The following is a 16421-nucleotide window of genomic DNA, read 5'->3' as shown; positions in this document are numbered from 1 at the left end:
GGCTTCTTCTGTGACATGTAGTTTTCTATAGAGTTAGGATTTACAGAATAACCATAGATGAAAAAAGAGAGTTGATTCATGTCTTCGGTGTTCTTGATTTGGCAATCCAAAGTAAGTAAACTGTCTCCTTGTTTATCCTCCAGTGTGTCAGCAGCTCTGGACTTTTGAATACATAGGAGCAGTTGGACTTGGATGCAGCCTTCCCCTTCCTGCCCCAAGAAATTTGATGTAAGGTCATCTGTGACCACAGGTGCTTCTTCACGGGCAAGTGAACTTGAGAGGAAGCAGAGAGGCCTTCCCCCTTTTAGGGGAGAGCTCAGAGCTGCTGGAAAATAAATGACTGCCATGCTTTGTGTCTTTCTTTCCTGGGACCATCTAGCTTAAGAGGTTAACTCCATGTTTCAGAAAAGGCACAAATACGTTTTGCCTGCAGCCTGTAGACACAGAGTTAGTTGCTACTGATTAATTTAATTTCTGCCTAGAAATATGTATTTCTAATGTTCTGGGAAGCCCTTTTGGATCTAAGGGGTTCTCTGGAAGTGGGCCAAGATGCCTTTTTATTCTGGTCTTCAGCTTTTAACTTTTTGTCTGCGCCCTCTTCTTTGCTACATTAGGGTGTGTAGGTTTTCTGAAGTAACTGTGGTCTTGCCACCGTTTGTAGACAGGTGAATTAAAACCTTTGTTATGGAGGTAGATGGAATAACACAGGTTTAATTCTACAAAGAGCTAAACTCCCTCAACTACAATTGCCTGCCTGGTTTTGAATAATCTGTTTATATATGGGTAAATAGGTGAAATGAACTTGGGTAGCATACTCCTAGTGCATTCTCGGTAAAGGAGAAACAGTGATCTGTAAGTTCACAGTTAACCTGTGTTAATGTTTAGCATAGGTGTACTTTATTTAAGCAGGTAATCATTCGAAACATAATTCTTCCCCATCTGCACATCAGATGGATGCTGTTTGAATAATGCTATTTCTAGTTGAAACAGGTAGGAATATTATGCTACAGTAATGTCAGCGATTTTCCACTGAAGTGCCCACTAGCTTGTAAGCATATTATAAAACTAGGAATTAGCCAGCACAGTAAATCACATCAGAGTTTCACTAGCTGTATATGTTGTTTATCAAAGATTCTTTCAAAACTATTCCATCTTCTGTGTCCCTTGTAAACAGACAGTAAAGAAAGCACTTCACTGCAGTAGGGCTCTCAGCTACAAACTCTTCAAGCCTCTTAAGAGAGTGATTCTCAGTAGGTGGTAGTGGGGTTAAAAAGTATGCGGGCACAAAAATAGAGCACAGTCTGGGATACATTTTCTCAGTAATACAGTGGAAATGCACCTTGAAGTTGCCTCTTAATTGACAGTACAGGTCACCACAGGAGAGTTTATAAATCAGTGTTGCTAAGCAATAAACTATTATATTTGTTTATTTAAATTATATATATATTATTTAAATTATATATTATATATATTAATAAATTAGATTTATTGAAAGTGCTTGTTGATAAGAGATTAAGAAAGGACAACCACATTGAAATCTCTACAGCTCCTGTTACTTCAGGGGACATACCATACCATGGGAATATTTCTGAGCCTCAGGCTTGCATAATTGTATCTTTAGGCATTGACCCCTCTAGAAACCAGTTATCTTCTCATTGCTTTCATTGGTTTGCTATTAATAAACATGATGAAGACTAATGTAATTATTGGGTGTTAATAAAACCTATTCCAACTAAAGTTATCTTTCCAGACATGAGTGTTACTAGAGAGCTCAGTATGGAGTTGTGGCACCCAGTACAGTTTGTGAGGTGAGAGCTCTAGCATCCTCACAGTAACACAGCTGATGGATAGTAGGGTGTGTGCATCTGAAGGGTGCGTGTTTGCCCACAACATGCAGAGGATGCAATGCTAGGAGTGATTCCACCCTGCTTGGAAATACTCTGCTTTGTTTCCTGTCATGGTTTAACCCCAGCCAGCACCAAGCACCACTGTAGTCAGTTGCTCACTCCTCTGCCCTGGTGGGATGGGGGAGAAAGTTGAAGAGTAGAAGTGAGAAAACTTGTGGGTTGAGATAAAGATAGTTCAATAAGTAAAGCAAAACCCACACATGCAAGCAAAGCAAACCAAGGAATTAATTCACCAGTTCCCATGGGCAGGCAGGTGTTCAGCCATCTCCAGGACAGCAGGGCTCCATCACACATAACAGTGACTTGCCATCACTGCGAATGTCCCCCCCTACCTTCTTCCCTCAGCTTTATATGCTGACCATGATGTCATGTAGTCTGGGATATCCCTTTGGACAGGTCAGCTGTCCCAGCTGTACCCCCTCCCAGCTTCTTGTGCACCCCCAGCCTACTCGCTGATGGGGTGGGGTGAGAAGCAGAAAAGGCCTTGACACTGTGTAAGCTCTGCTCAGCAGTAACCAGAACCTACCTGCATTATCAGCATTGTTTCCAGCACAAATCTAAAGCATAGCCCCATACTAGCTACTGTGAAGAAAATTAACTGTAGCCCAGTCAAAATCAGCACACTTTCATGCCAGTATTTTCCCACAGGTGACCATGGTTAGTAAGGGTCCAATTAGCCAACATGAACCTGACTATAACTTCATTAATAATGCTGAGAAATCTCCCTTGTCTCACCAGTTAATGATATTTTAACCTTGTAGTTTTCATAGTTCAGCCACAGGATTTGCCATCTGCAGGGAACTCAGTGTGCACTGGTTGTCTGCATGGTTGTAGCCTCCTGTCTGCTAAACTGAGCATCCTTAAAACAGCTCAGTGAAGATTTGAGAGCACTGAGAACAGAACAGAGTGTCCTGGCAGCAGGGCTTGGGCATATTACATTATAAGCAGCAGTATTCTGGATGTCTTTCCAAGTACGTTTGGGATCTTAGTGTGGACCCTTTTTTACTTTCTGCTAACCAGTGCCATTGTGCTTAAGCATCATTAATATAAAAGTAGCATCATTTAGGCATACCATGCAAAGCAGCCTGATTTAGTCACATGTGAAGGAACTGGATAACATTTCAGACGAGCATAAGCAACATGATGTTTCCCTCAATGTTTTCTTTATTATTATTATTACTATGTTTGCTTAGGATGAAATGAGACTTGTAGCTCAGTACTTGGTAAGTGGAGAAAAAACAATGTGAGTGCGTGGATAACAGAGTCCGAAGTCAAAAATGCTGTTGGGAATAGGACTACATGGCTAGTCGCCGAATACTTTGTACTAATGCATTGCTGGTTCTGCTGCAAGTCACTTCAGCAGCCATTGCTTGGCAATCTTTTGATTTTGGTCACTGTGAAACTAGAAGGTAGTTCTAGCTCAGATGCTGGTAGCTAAGCATTTGTGTCCTAAAGCCTAAATGTGTATTGCTTTTATCAGCATTTTTGTTCATCTGAGACAAAAAGTCAGATGTCACTGTGAAAAGAGTGTACCTAGTGTGATAATTTTCCACTTTTGCTTTTCTGGATCAATTTTTTTTGAAGGTGGGGCTTGTTAACTCAGCCTCCAGTATGAATTGTTAGTGAGTTTTTGCTTTGATCACATCTGCCAAGCTAAAGAGTTAAAACTATTGGTGTATCTCTGACTCACAGATGCGATAATACCACAGTTTAGGTCTCAGGAATTTAACATTCCAAAATAGAGTAACTCATCTATGCTTTCTTGCCTTTAACCACAAAGGACTTCTGTTTTTCTTTAGCATGTGTTTCAGCAGATGAGGCAAATAATTACATTATGTTAGCCTCTCCCCCATTTCATTCCTTTTTACTATGTGCAACTTGATGGAGTTGTGCATGATGACACCAGCTTGTAGTGTGGTCTGTGCCACATGCTGAACATGTGGGTGGCATTTCAAAAGTCCTGTGATACAGCTATTAGGCCAGACCTTGCAGTGCTTATTCAGGCAGTGTTTTCATTAACCGTCGCAGGCATCTACCCAAATCCTGGGATTTGGCTGCTTTGTAAAAGATATTCTCTAAGGCTTGTATTTTATTTTGTTTTGGGAACTGATACAGGTAGATCTGTTAGGCTCCCTAGTGTGTCTGTGGTTAATAGGTGTAAAAGTATTTGTAGGCTGCAATGTTAGTCCTTGATCTGTTAAAGCCCACTGCACATACAGCTCCATCCTTGCTTTCCCTCTAAGTAAGGGCTCTCTAAAGTAGCCGTGGGGTGAATTGCATGGCCCATGTACTACAGGAAATCAGGTTATTGTGCTTATGTCGTCTTCTGGCCCTAAAAAATAACTGTTTCATAAAACTGGTATGTGAACTGCTTTGTAGGGGATCTTGAGGGAATGCATCAGTGACTGGAAGGAGGGTTAGGCTTTTATTGGGAGATAACGCACTCTTAATCAAAAGTGTGGGTGATGTCTAAAAAAATGCATTTGATGATACCAGCCATAGGCTAACAAATCATTTGACGTTCCTTCCAGAGGATGAGCTGTTGTTAGTTCAGCTACATAGTGTCAGGGCTGGAGTCTGAGTCCCAGCCAGATGGAAGCCCATTTTCTCTTGTTTGGCAGCTGTGCAATGCTTCACAAGCAGAGGAGCGGCCAGGTCTCTACCATGTGTTGGGACACAGCCTCTCATGAAATCGGTCAGATCTGGGGAGATGTCCCTGGTAGCAAACTTTGTAACAATGAGTTTATTCTCTTGTACATTTGGGACCAGGAAACTGCAGCACAGTGCTTTTTAATGATTGATTGGTTAAGTTTGGAACAGGTTTGAAATTAGAGAGAAAATGTTAGGAACTATTTCCATTAGACTGTATCATCTCACCTTGACTTTTGTTTATTTTTCTTTAATTTCACCCTTGGGCAAGCACGGTCATGTACTTCCATCTCTCCTTCCTCTTCTACAGATGTTGTAATCATGTTGCTCAGTTTGCTTCTGGTCTTTTGGTCTTTTTTTTTTTTTTTTTTCCTTTTCCCTCCTGGCATTAAATCTTTTATTTTTAAATACGTAAAGCTGTAGGGTTTCTCATCAGTAGAATCAAATGGAAGATCAAAAATATAATTAAAAAACTTTCATTTCCTTGCCAAAAACAAATTATTTTTTCCTGTCTATTTTGGGTGACTTTATCACACCTGCAAGGGAATAATTTTCATCATGTCTGTCAGGGTGATCCTGCCTTAGGAATGGAATGGTCTTTTAAAAGTAATATGAAATGGAAATAAATGTTTGAAAAGAGAAAAGCATAAAATAATTATATACCATAATAGCCAGGGAATTCAGAGTAAAGACTGTTTAAAAAGAATGAAATAATCTTATTTAAAAAAATAAAGTAATTTGGGGAACTCTTAATTGTTCCCTGGACCGTATCAACATGAGAATAATCCAGTTCATTAGATCTTAGTGTCTGCTGAAGATTTCAGCTTTTTAAAAAGTGTAATATTTTTGTAATATTATAAATGTTACAGAATGTTGTAAAATAATACTGGAAACAAGTTACTATAAGAGTAATATATTTTTGACCTGCAATATACTTGCTATGTATGAGACATTTAAAGGTCAAAGTTACCTGTGTTGCACATACTTGTAATGAATCAGTATATTTTGCCTGTGATAGACTAAGTAAACTTGAGAATGTTCTGATTTTTTTTTTTTAATTCTTCCCCAAATAAAGAGCAAACTCAGTTTAATTGCTTATTTTAAGTGTTACAGATGGCAAAGTGTAATGGAGCTATAATTTATGATGTAGGGCTGTCTGAATGAACTCCTGCCTCTTTAGTAGTTATGGACATTATCATGCACTCCTGGTTTCTGTTCTCCATCTCTGTGGGATTTGATTAACATTCGTTTTCCATTTTCAAAATTCATGAGATAGCTTTACATTGGTGCTAATCTGTTTGCATTTCCATTACATTTGTGTTGTGTTACAATTTTTCTAAGCTGCTGTATCTTGAAGCTGAAAGAATTTTACTTACGAAGAGGGAACTTGGCATACTATTAATTCCAATGTAGTGGGTGTCTTTTTCCCAGCCTGTGATCTGGGTTTTCTTTGCTTTGCCATGAGCAACAAAAAGAGAAAAAGAAGTATTTTCTGGAGGATATCTGATTTGCAGTCTAGATCACTAGGCAGAAGCAATTTCTACCATGCTGTCTGTGTCTTGATGGTTTTCAGTACAAGGTGTGCCTCAGGGCTGGGTTTCTAGCTTTGCTATGCAAGTTGACAGAGTGAGGGTACTCACCTGCTTTCTTTTCTCAAACAGTGATGTGTATAGATTTCCCCTTGAAAGACTGTACTAGTGCAATCACCTGAAAGTTGGGAACATTTACTTCAGTGTTTCTTGTTTTCCACCCAAGGGACACTGTGTTTGTGTACTGCGCTCATCACTGAGCACTCTCATGTTGATTTATTCCTCCTAATTATGAGATGGGGCGTACACGAATGTCATGGAGAAACCCTCTGCAACTGTCCCAGCCCTGTGCATTGACAAGATTGAAACTGATGTGACTTGGTTGGAAGTCCTGTGATAGTTGTTTATTATATCAAAAATGAATGTTGTCCATAATTCTGTTATGTTGAGAGTGTATTGGCTTTCTGGTTTAGTTTGAGGTTTTTTTGTTTAAAATGAATGGTTAGAGAGAGAACGGGCATAGAAAGGACCAAATTCTACAAACTAGTTTAATATGGAGCTCTTGCCAAACTCCTACTGACATCCGTGGGATGAAGTCTGCTCTATACCTGTTAAGCTGCCTTTGCCTTACAGGGCAGAGAGGATTACAGATCTTTTTTGAGCATGGTGGAAATGGGTAGGATCACTTTTTGTGTGTGTGTGTGTTAGGCCTTATCTGAAGAAAGACAATCACTGCATAGCATTACCATGAGTGTGGAAGTCCCAGCACCACTTCCGTTTTGAAGTAGAGATCATGTTTTTTGAGCATGGGATTGTAAAGTCCAGGTTGCATCCCATTGCTTGGTAGTTATATATTAATAAAGTTTAGGTCCAAAGGGCTTGTGTTACCTTGTCTTGAAGTTCTTAGTCAGGTGAAACTTTTCTTTGTTTCTGTTGCATTTCTTCTATGTGCTGTACTACAGAAACACTGGTCTTGTTGGTCAGTTTGCTTGTTGTTTTTCTTTTTCCATTTTGAGAAGCCTGATGTTGTTGCTGAGAACAGTGCTGGTAGGTTATTTATGTATTCTGCCTTCTTATTTCATGGCTATACGTATTTTTTTCAGTTTATAGTAAAGCGAGATGAACTATTTCAAGCCTTGGTAAAAGGCACTATACATCTGTGTATTAGAATCAGCTGCTTGCTCTTTCTCCTTATCAAGGGCTGGATTGAAGCATTCGTGTAATGGTGAGTGAATCATAGGTTTGACGTGTTCCTGCTTGTAACTTCATCTGCAGACTAATAACAGGGAGGGGGGCTTAACAAGTATCTCAGTTCTGAGCACAGAGAAAGATGTTTTTGGATGAAAAAAACTGCTTTTGAGCTAAATTTAGTTTGAATTTAGCTCACACTGAAGAATGGTATGCAACTTTTTTATAGTATGTTGTGTTTATAGTGTGGAAAGTACCCATGCTTAAAACAGGCTTTTAAATCACACACTTTCTCTGTGCAGTATTTTAGGGGGGGGAACAAAAAGGCTTTTATTATGGAGGGCTTTTGTACGGCCCTTTATAACCATCGTAGCTGTGACAAAGAAAGCTGAATTCTTTTTCTGACTCACATTCAATAGCATTAACAGGCTTCTCAGCACCTTCTGACTGCAGTTGCTGGAGCCCATCAGAAAGCAGCTGCTCGTGCAGACCCATGGGTAGAACTAGAGCTGTAGATTTAGGTCTGCAGTTCATGGATCTACTTTCTACTACTGAGACGTTTCAGAAAGTTGGCTAGGAAATGCAAATCTGTGCCACGTATCACTCTACAAATGTGAACTTTAAAGGGATCGGCTTCCACTGAAATAGTTTGAGATCTGTCACTTGGAAAATGTTGAAAACCAGGCATTTAAGGCAGTCACAGTGTTTCAAGAGAATATGTAGTCACTATTGTGGAAAAGTTCGTATGAGGTCACCTAAACTGTTGCTAGGTTAGAGAGACTGCAGTGAGACTGTTTTCCCTGTTCTTTTCTCTGATGTCTCTGGAGGAAACAGACCTGCACTGTCCTTTCTGCACAAAAGAAAAGGAGGATTGTAGTATCTAAAAGGCCCTGACCGTGTAATGCCAAAAAGAATTCACATTGTAACATATTTTATCGTTGGTCAATGTATAGCAGATGCTTTTGATGGCGTGATCCCTGATTTCCTGCCATACACACCCCCTCCGCCCCAGTGTTGTACTAGGTCTGTAACTACAGAATTGGCTGTAAAGAGTACTTAAAAAGGGGCCAAATAAAAATCGCACTCCTATTCCAGAGCTAAAAATTGGTATTAAGGTGTTTGACCTCAATTGTTCCTTCAGAAAACAAGATGCCGGTTTGTGTTATTGTTAGTGAGCAAACACGTGCGTAGCACACTCCCAGTTTACTTTGAGCTCCTTCATCAGCTTCAAAACTCAGTCGTTCTTCATCTTTCTGAATGAAAAAGTTTCAAGTCTCTGGTTTCAACTGTTTTCAGTTTAATGTTTTTTTTATTACCATTACTTTATTTCCTCTATCTCTGTTCACTGTGAGATCTGGAATTTACAAGTCCAGGTTAATCATAATTAAAAAAACCCTAGTTCTGCCAGATTCAGGACACTTGCCTGCTTCTTTTCTTCCCCACCCCCTTTGATACTTTGTCAGGAGCACTGTATTAAATTGCCCTCCACATTGTAGGACAAGCTTTAAAAATTAAGAAAAGCTTGTTTTAAGAAGTTGATCAGAATCTCTGTAGCTGCTCATGTTGATGTAGTTGATGTTATGGAGAGCAAGAATTATATGATTTGTAAATTGATCTGAAGTCCTTAAAAGTGATACTGCATGATTGTAAAGCTACATTGATTTACGCAAAACTTCCCTGTCTCTCACCACCAGTTTACAGATAACAACTGTAGCCAAATGTACAGGGATTTGAGCAGAAGATGAATCTCAGTTTCTTGTTTTTCTTTTATAGACAAGTAAATAAACTAGGAGTTTGGTTCACGGACATATAGAAAGTCAAGGTAGTTTGACAAACAATAAAGCCATGGACTTTATCATCACCTCCATGGGGAGGAGTATAGGGGCTGCAAGTTAGTGACTGATGACTGAATGACTCCTTGGGTGTATATATGATAAAAAGTTAATGTTCAGGGAAAATTTCCCATGGACCAGAAATTGCTCTATGCTAGTAAATATGTCACTAGCTCTCCCTACATATTTGTAGAGAATGCTTTTTGTCATGAACACAGGGCACTGAAAGGAAGTGTCTACATCACCAATAATTGTACAGTGTCCTGCTGAGGTCTCACTGAAATGTGCATTTTCAGGGCAGCATAGTGATTTTTTGCAAGTTGAGATATGTCATAGAAATTGTTCATCAAATGCTAATATTGATTAAAAAGTGTAGAGGATTTGGATTGTTTCTGAACACATTTATTGGTGATGTGATGCAGCTCTTACTTTTTCTCTGCCAGGAGCTTACATTGGTAATCCAAACTGCATGTTTAGCCTTTTTATATGTGAGAATACAGGTTGTCTCTAATTAAAGAAGAGCTTGGTTTGGTATTAATCCGGTTCAGTTTTTAATTACTTTTTTTTTTCTCTGAAAACTTTTGCCCTTGGCTGATTCATCCACTATGCTTTGCAGGCTTTTACGGGTTAGAGTGCTTTTTCTGTACTCTTCTGGACCTCTGTTTATGTTGTTCACAGGGTAAAAATGATGTGCTGAATCATAATCTCTTCCTTCCTGCACCCTAAAAACAGGCAGATTAAAAAATGCAGGCAGTAAGCCTGGGTAATAATTTCTCAGTAAATATTTTACTGCTTTTTCCATCTGTTACACTAAAATCTGTCTTAAACTAGGCATAAATCTAGTCAGAAGAGGTCACTGGGATAATAACGATCAGAATTAATCCTCTTAGACATGTGCTTGGTATGAGGCCAGCTATTCAGAAGTTTAACAGCACACATATGTTGCTTATCTCTCTGGCAGCTTGCCAATGAAGTAAACTTTGAGTTTGTGGTGGGTTTCTATCTCTGTAAAGTACACTGCTTGTTTGGTGCAAGTTGTTGCAGCTTTTCTGTATGTTGCACATGGTGCATAGCCTGCTACTGAAGAATGAGTTCAGTCAGGGTGCTTTCAAAGAGCTACAGTCTCGTAGAGTTGCATGGTAAGAAGTGATATCATTCATGGTTGACCTTTTCATGGTGCTTCCCGATGAAGTATGATGAGCCAAATTTAATGCTACTTACTTGGAGCAGAGGAAGAGACAATATTTCAAGTAGAGTAATACTGTGGAACCCAAATATAGCTGAATGAAACCTCACCCTGCCTCCACTCCTGCCATTCTGACTTGGAGGAAACATTCATTTACGTAAATACAAATGTTTCTCGAGTCAGATCTGGACTGAACCCAGCATTTCAGTTTCTCTCTTCATAGGAGCATACTTCATACTCAACAGAATAATGATTATTCCATATCCTGATTATGGAACTGATTCATTCCCCGGGGCATGGAAAGCAAGCAGGAGTGAGTGCATCATTAAAAAATTAGTGTATTTTTAAAGAGGAGGTAAAAATAAAATGCAACTCCATTGAAAAGTTTCATGATAAAGAAAAATGGCTTGCATTAGAGGAACTTTTTAAAACAATCTGATGAATCTATCTTATGGCTAAAAACCAACATGTTTATACTTTTCTCAGGAGAAATGATTAATTTTTTTCTTGCCTTTATTTCTCAAGAAGAAGAATGAAAGCTCGTGCTCCTCCTCCACCAAATCAACCTTCTGCAGCAAGTAGAATTCACAGTGAGCACAAGTCACCTGCAGAGACAGCTGTTATTTCTGATCAGAACCTTGTGAGCATGAAGGAGAACATGATAAACAGATCAGTGGACTTCACAGTCATTTTACCCAGCGGGGTAGAGCAGAAGAGCACAGTACAAGGAAGGTAAGGCTTTGATTAGCTCCCACTTTCTGGAGCCCTCTGTTCCCAGTGATATTAATTGACTTGATGATATTAATATCTCCCTTTCTGAGCTGATGGGGTTTCTCTGTCATGCTTCCCTCTGTGTTTTAGGCAGCTGTTGTACCAGAGAGTCCTGAGAGCTGTGTATAAAGGACCCTCTCTGCTGGGGCAGGAAGGATTTAGCAGCTGTTGTGTCACTGTTTTCCCCATGGATCACCCTCAGCATGTGTATGGATCTGTCTCTTCCATGTAGTGACACTGGGCTAGTCTTAGGTTGTATCACGTCTCAAAATACCAAGGGGGTTTGGTGCAGTGGAAGTAGGTGCTGCTGGCAAACAGCAATCCTGACAGTATGCCTGTCTGGAGTCATGCCAAGAAGCAAGCTCAGAAGATGAACGATTCATCACATTCAGAGATCCTGCCTTCACAAATACATTGCAATTGTATAGACAGCAAAGCATCTGCTGATATTTAGGAAGCCTTTTCTATATAAAAGTGTATTTTTTTTTTCAATAAGAAAAGAGAGAGGTTCTCCTTGTCACTGGGTACAATCAAGGGAAAACTGTATTGGAAAGGCAGTTTTGAGTTAATTTTCTTCGCCATGGAAGCTTGCTCTTCTCCTCACCTTCTCTGTGAGAACTGTTTTGAAAGAGGGAGACTGATTTAAGAAAGAATTTGCAAGAGTTTTAAAAATATATTCAATACTATGATGAAGCTATAGCAAGCAATAATGTAGTCAGCAGTGGTTGAGAAACTGTAGAAAGTGGTAATACCAGATTAGGAGGATATGTAGATGCCTGTTGATAAATCAGGTTCTGTGCTTATTTTACATTTGAGATTTTCAGTAGTTAGTCTGCATTCCTGCAAAACTACTCTTCTTGGTCTGATATATTAGTGTATTTTGATTGTTTCTCTATTAGTGTATTTTGCTGGCAGAGGAAGATGTGTATAGCAGCATGTAGTCTCTGGTATTTAATTCTTTCCCTTACTTTTCTTGTAGAAATCAGTGATCACTTAGCCACTCTCAGGAAACTAGTGCAACTTGTATAGGTCAGCCCCAAAGCCAGAGTGATGTTAAAGATTTTAAAGGAAAGCGGAGCTCTCAAATTATACATTTAGTGATTGAGTTCTTATTAGGAGATTTGGACCTAATGAAAGAACAGAAAGGCCTGGGAAGTAGAACAGGACATGAAACTCACTGGCCATTAGATCCCAGAGAAAGGTGATCATTCATTGGTAAATGCAAGCCACCTGGGAACTAACAAGAGGCTAATCTTCATTCAGCATTTGTATAGAGAGATACATAATTGCCATATGCTTAGAAAATATTTTCTTTCCCTCAAAAAAAACCCAAACCCACCCCAAAACAAACACTCCAGGAGCACTCAAAGTGTGTTTGTTTTAATGTGACCTTTTGAAGAACAAGCAAGCTACAGGAGCAGAGAATAAATGGAAAATCCCTGTACAATAAACATTCTGCCTCTCACACAGGTGTCTATTATCACTGCCATTACTATCACATACATTGAGACTGAGTATTTGAATTATTTGAGTCTTTAGTTTGAGTTTTTAGTTTTGTGGACTAAAACTTGAAAGAAATGTCAAAAATTAAACCTTAGTTGGTTCTGTGGGATTAATTATATAATCTACGTTAAATACTCTGAGCAAACAAAGCATTCTTCTCTTCATTGTTCTGTGAAGGTACCCACTTCTCCCCCTTGTCTGCATGACAAGTCTAGGCCCCTGATTTAAGCAGCGGTTAAATTCCTGTTTGTGCTAATCTGTTAGTCTGAGTATCATCAGTGTCTAACCTAGGTAAATAGGTGTTCTCCCTCAGTGTCTTGAGCTCTTGGAGTGGAGAGGTAGTGACAAATGTCAGGCACTGATAGCCAGCTGTGGGAAGTAGAAGCTTATGGAAACTGAGGAGGGGAGTAAATCATCCTAACAAGTTATAAAATAAGAAAAGAATACCCTATAATGAGCCCTGGGTTATAGTGGCATTAGTCTGTAAACAGACCTTGTGTGTGTTGCTGTTCTTTCTAACCACTAGAAGATGAAATTTTCTGTACATTAACACTGGCTAAATTTTTAGAGATGTTGAGCAAAAAAAATGTCAAGAGCATCTGAAATTTTTAGGGGATGAACTGTCTTAAGTCTCCAGGTTCAGGTGAAAGCCCAGGCTTTTTCATCCTTTTGCATTATTTTGACATTGCAAACTGGACAGCGAACTGGACAAAGAATGTGTTTTGTTTAGTTTGAAGCAAGTATGGGAGCCAGTGCGGGTAATAAATTCTTTTCCCTATTCACTCTTTTTATCGTATGGTGATATCATGAAAGGACATTTCAGACAAATTTTGCTGTCATTTACATTGCTATAAATCTTGAGTATTTTCATTGTCATCATTAAAACTGCATTCTGCAAAATGTGCTTTTGGATTCCCTGGGGAAATAGCTCTTCTGTTACAGAAAAATTTGCAAAACCTTGCCCTGGGCATCAACATAATGGAAAATGATTCTGTAATTTCAGGAAAGCAGTTCACAGAGCAATGAAGTACACTAGAGAATGTTTGAAAATATAACTACTGTAGTTAATTAGTATCACTTAAGGTTATTATAAGTGAATCAAGTTAAAAGTCAAAATTAGCTCTTTCGATTTGTTCATTGTTTGTAAGCAAAGCAGCATGTTAATTTTACTTTGTTCTGTATATAGAAAGTTCCTATAAATATCAGCAGAGGGCAAAAAATTCTCATTAAATTTTCTTGAAAGATAGTTCAAGAAAAAAATAAAGTATATACTATTTAAAGATACTTTATTGGAATCTGGAAGTTTTAAGTAGATTTATTTATAAAAGTTAACTCAAGCTGACAGTCTCGGTTTATTGCCATTTTGTGACATCCAATTTATTCCAGATTTTGGAAATATGTATTGAAGATTTCAGCACCAAACTGAGTCCTTTAGGAGTGTGTGCAGCAATATAATATTATTTTTTTTAAAATTATTTTTTGAAATAAATAGTCCCTGTGAACTCTACTGTAAAACATGTCAAAGTATTCATGGAAAAACTTTTAGCCTTCTCCCCCCTGAAAAGTATTATTAAATATCCCTACAACTAATCTATATTTGCACTGTTTTATGAGCACTACCTGGTGTGCTGAAAGGATAGGCAGAGCATAGGCCCCTTACACACTTTGTGCATATAGATCTGTAGTAGATCCACACAAACTATTAGCAGGTCTGACAGAGGTGATGGCTAGACATTTAGAAAGACAGTGAGTGGAAAAGCTCACAAGAGTTACCTGAAACTTCTGTTTGTGATTCTCACAGGTAATACTTTCAATGAGTAACCTATAAATAAAATGCATCTCCATTCATACTGACACTGAGGAGGGCTTCCTGATTAAGACATGTAGTGTCAGTAGCTTGAGAAGTCAGTTGTGTTTGAAATACATTGCAGAAGAATGGGAACGTTTAGAGCTAAATGTTTGGTTTGGAGTTGTCAGCACATGGATGACCAATATGCAGAAGGGTAGACTGGACAGTTGTTGCTCCTGCTCTTACTTTATATGTTATGCAAATTCTCTCATACACGTGATGAGCAGAGAGCAGGATACTAGAACTAATAATATCCTCACATAATTCTCTGTGAAGGACTCTTAAGTGATAGTAATTGTGGACTGTAATTGTGATAGTAATTGTAATATGTGCTCAGCATACAGAACAGTGTCTCAAGACAGGCTGAAGGTGTGAAAGAAGCCCAGACTGGTAAAACATGAAAGAGGAAGTCTTAGAAGATGAAGAGGGGACATACATCAAAAGGGTTAAAGATGAGCTTAACTAAATACTAAGTAGGGGTCAGGTCAAAGCTACAGTAGTTCACTGTAGGCTTTAAAATATCTGATTAGAATAATTTATGTTGGAAGGGGCCACTGGAATTCACCCGCTCTAACTTTCTGCTCAGTGCAGGTCTCACAAGAGCAGGTTGCTCAGGGCTATCTCCAGCAAGTTTCAAGACCTCCAGCAAGGAGATTTCCAAATCTCTCTGTATCCCTGTTCCAGAGCTTGCCCATTCTTCTGGTGAAAAATTGTTTCCTTGTACCTAAATGAAGTTCATGTGCTGGCACTTTTGCCTCTTGTCTTCTTGCTGTTCACCACTGAGAAGAGACTGGCTCTGTAACCCTACCAGTTGGTACTTACAGACAGCAACAAGATCTCCCTTCACCCCATTTTAAGGCTCAACAAAACGAGTCCTCTGCTTCTTGTGTGTCATCTTGATGTTCCTTCTGTGGACTTGCTCAATTATGGAAAATAAGAGCCAAATATACAGGAGCAAAATAAATAGAAAGCATTGGTGAATATCTGTTTATCATGCTTTCTGTATTTCTTTTGATACAGCTTGCTGTTTAGTGTATTCATTTCTTGTTGTATAGGAAAATTTGTAATCTTCTAATGAAATATCTGCTGAGCTTTGGAGCATGAGAAAATCATAGTGACTAATGCTATTATCTGGTTTTAAATGCAGATAGTGAAAGCATCAGAGACTTCAGGTCATCCCTTTTACACTAGTGTTTTTTCTTTTCCAATCAATTGTCACTTTAGATTCCTAACGTGTGTTTGGCATTGACCTAAACAATTAAGATCCTTTCCTCCAGTTTTTTTTGGTTTTTTTTATGGGCATTTGTAGCATGAAAGTAGAAGGTAAAAGGAAAGTCATTGTCACTTGATGAATACAACTTTATCCTACACATTTATTTCCTAGGTGTACAAGGGTGATTTAAAAATTAATTTCTCTGTGTGATCCAAGGAGATTAGGCCAAGCCACACCCTAAACAACTCAGTTCTTTTCTGCCTATTAAACTATAGATGTCCTTGCTGCATTTTACAGATGAACAACAGGACACAGTGGTCTGACATGCTCAAACTTGATCATATCTTCAGCCTGTTAAATATTGCTGACAAAATAGTTATTCATTACTGTCCAGAATTGGTGTTCAGTCATAGAATCTTAGACTGGTTTGGGTTGGAAGGGACCTTAAAGATCATCTAGTTCCAGCCCCCCTGCCATGGGCAGGGACACCTTCCACTGGATCAGGTTGCTCAAAGCCCCGTCCAACCTGGCCTTGAACACTGCCAGGGAGGGGGCAGCCACAGCTTCCCTGGGCAACCTTTTCCAGTGTCTCACCACCTTCACAGGTAAAAAAATTTCTTCCTAGTATCTAATCTAAATTTACCCCCTTTCAGTTTAAAAACATTACCCTGTGTCCTATCACTACACTTCCTAATAGAGTCCCTCCCATCTTCCCTGTGGGCCCCCTCTAAGTACGGAAGGATGTCAAACAGCTTAGTAGAAGAATATCAGGACAGAGCCAAAGTATTCTCCTT

General features: G+C 39.0%; 1 protein-coding gene across 1 annotated transcript in view; it reads left to right on the top strand.

Annotated features, from left to right (window-relative positions):
* The window catches only part of LOC113476632 (protein cordon-bleu-like), a 164007-nt gene that overhangs the window by 79740 nt on the left and 67846 nt on the right, over positions 1 to 16421 (top strand). Inside the window, exon 3 of the mRNA XM_026842446.1 lies at positions 10817 to 11023. Coding sequence (XP_026698247.1) covers positions 10824 to 11023 — 200 coding nt within the window. The 5' untranslated portion in view covers positions 10817 to 10823. The remainder of the gene's footprint in view (positions 1 to 10816; positions 11024 to 16421) is intronic.

Source organism: Athene cunicularia (genome assembly GCF_003259725.1).
Source record: "Athene cunicularia isolate RWA chromosome 2 unlocalized genomic scaffold, athCun1 chr2_part1, whole genome shotgun sequence".
NCBI lineage: Eukaryota > Metazoa > Chordata > Aves > Strigiformes > Strigidae > Athene > Athene cunicularia.
Note: the sequence above shows the minus strand (reverse complement) of the source record. Positions and strands in the feature narration are given on the sequence as shown.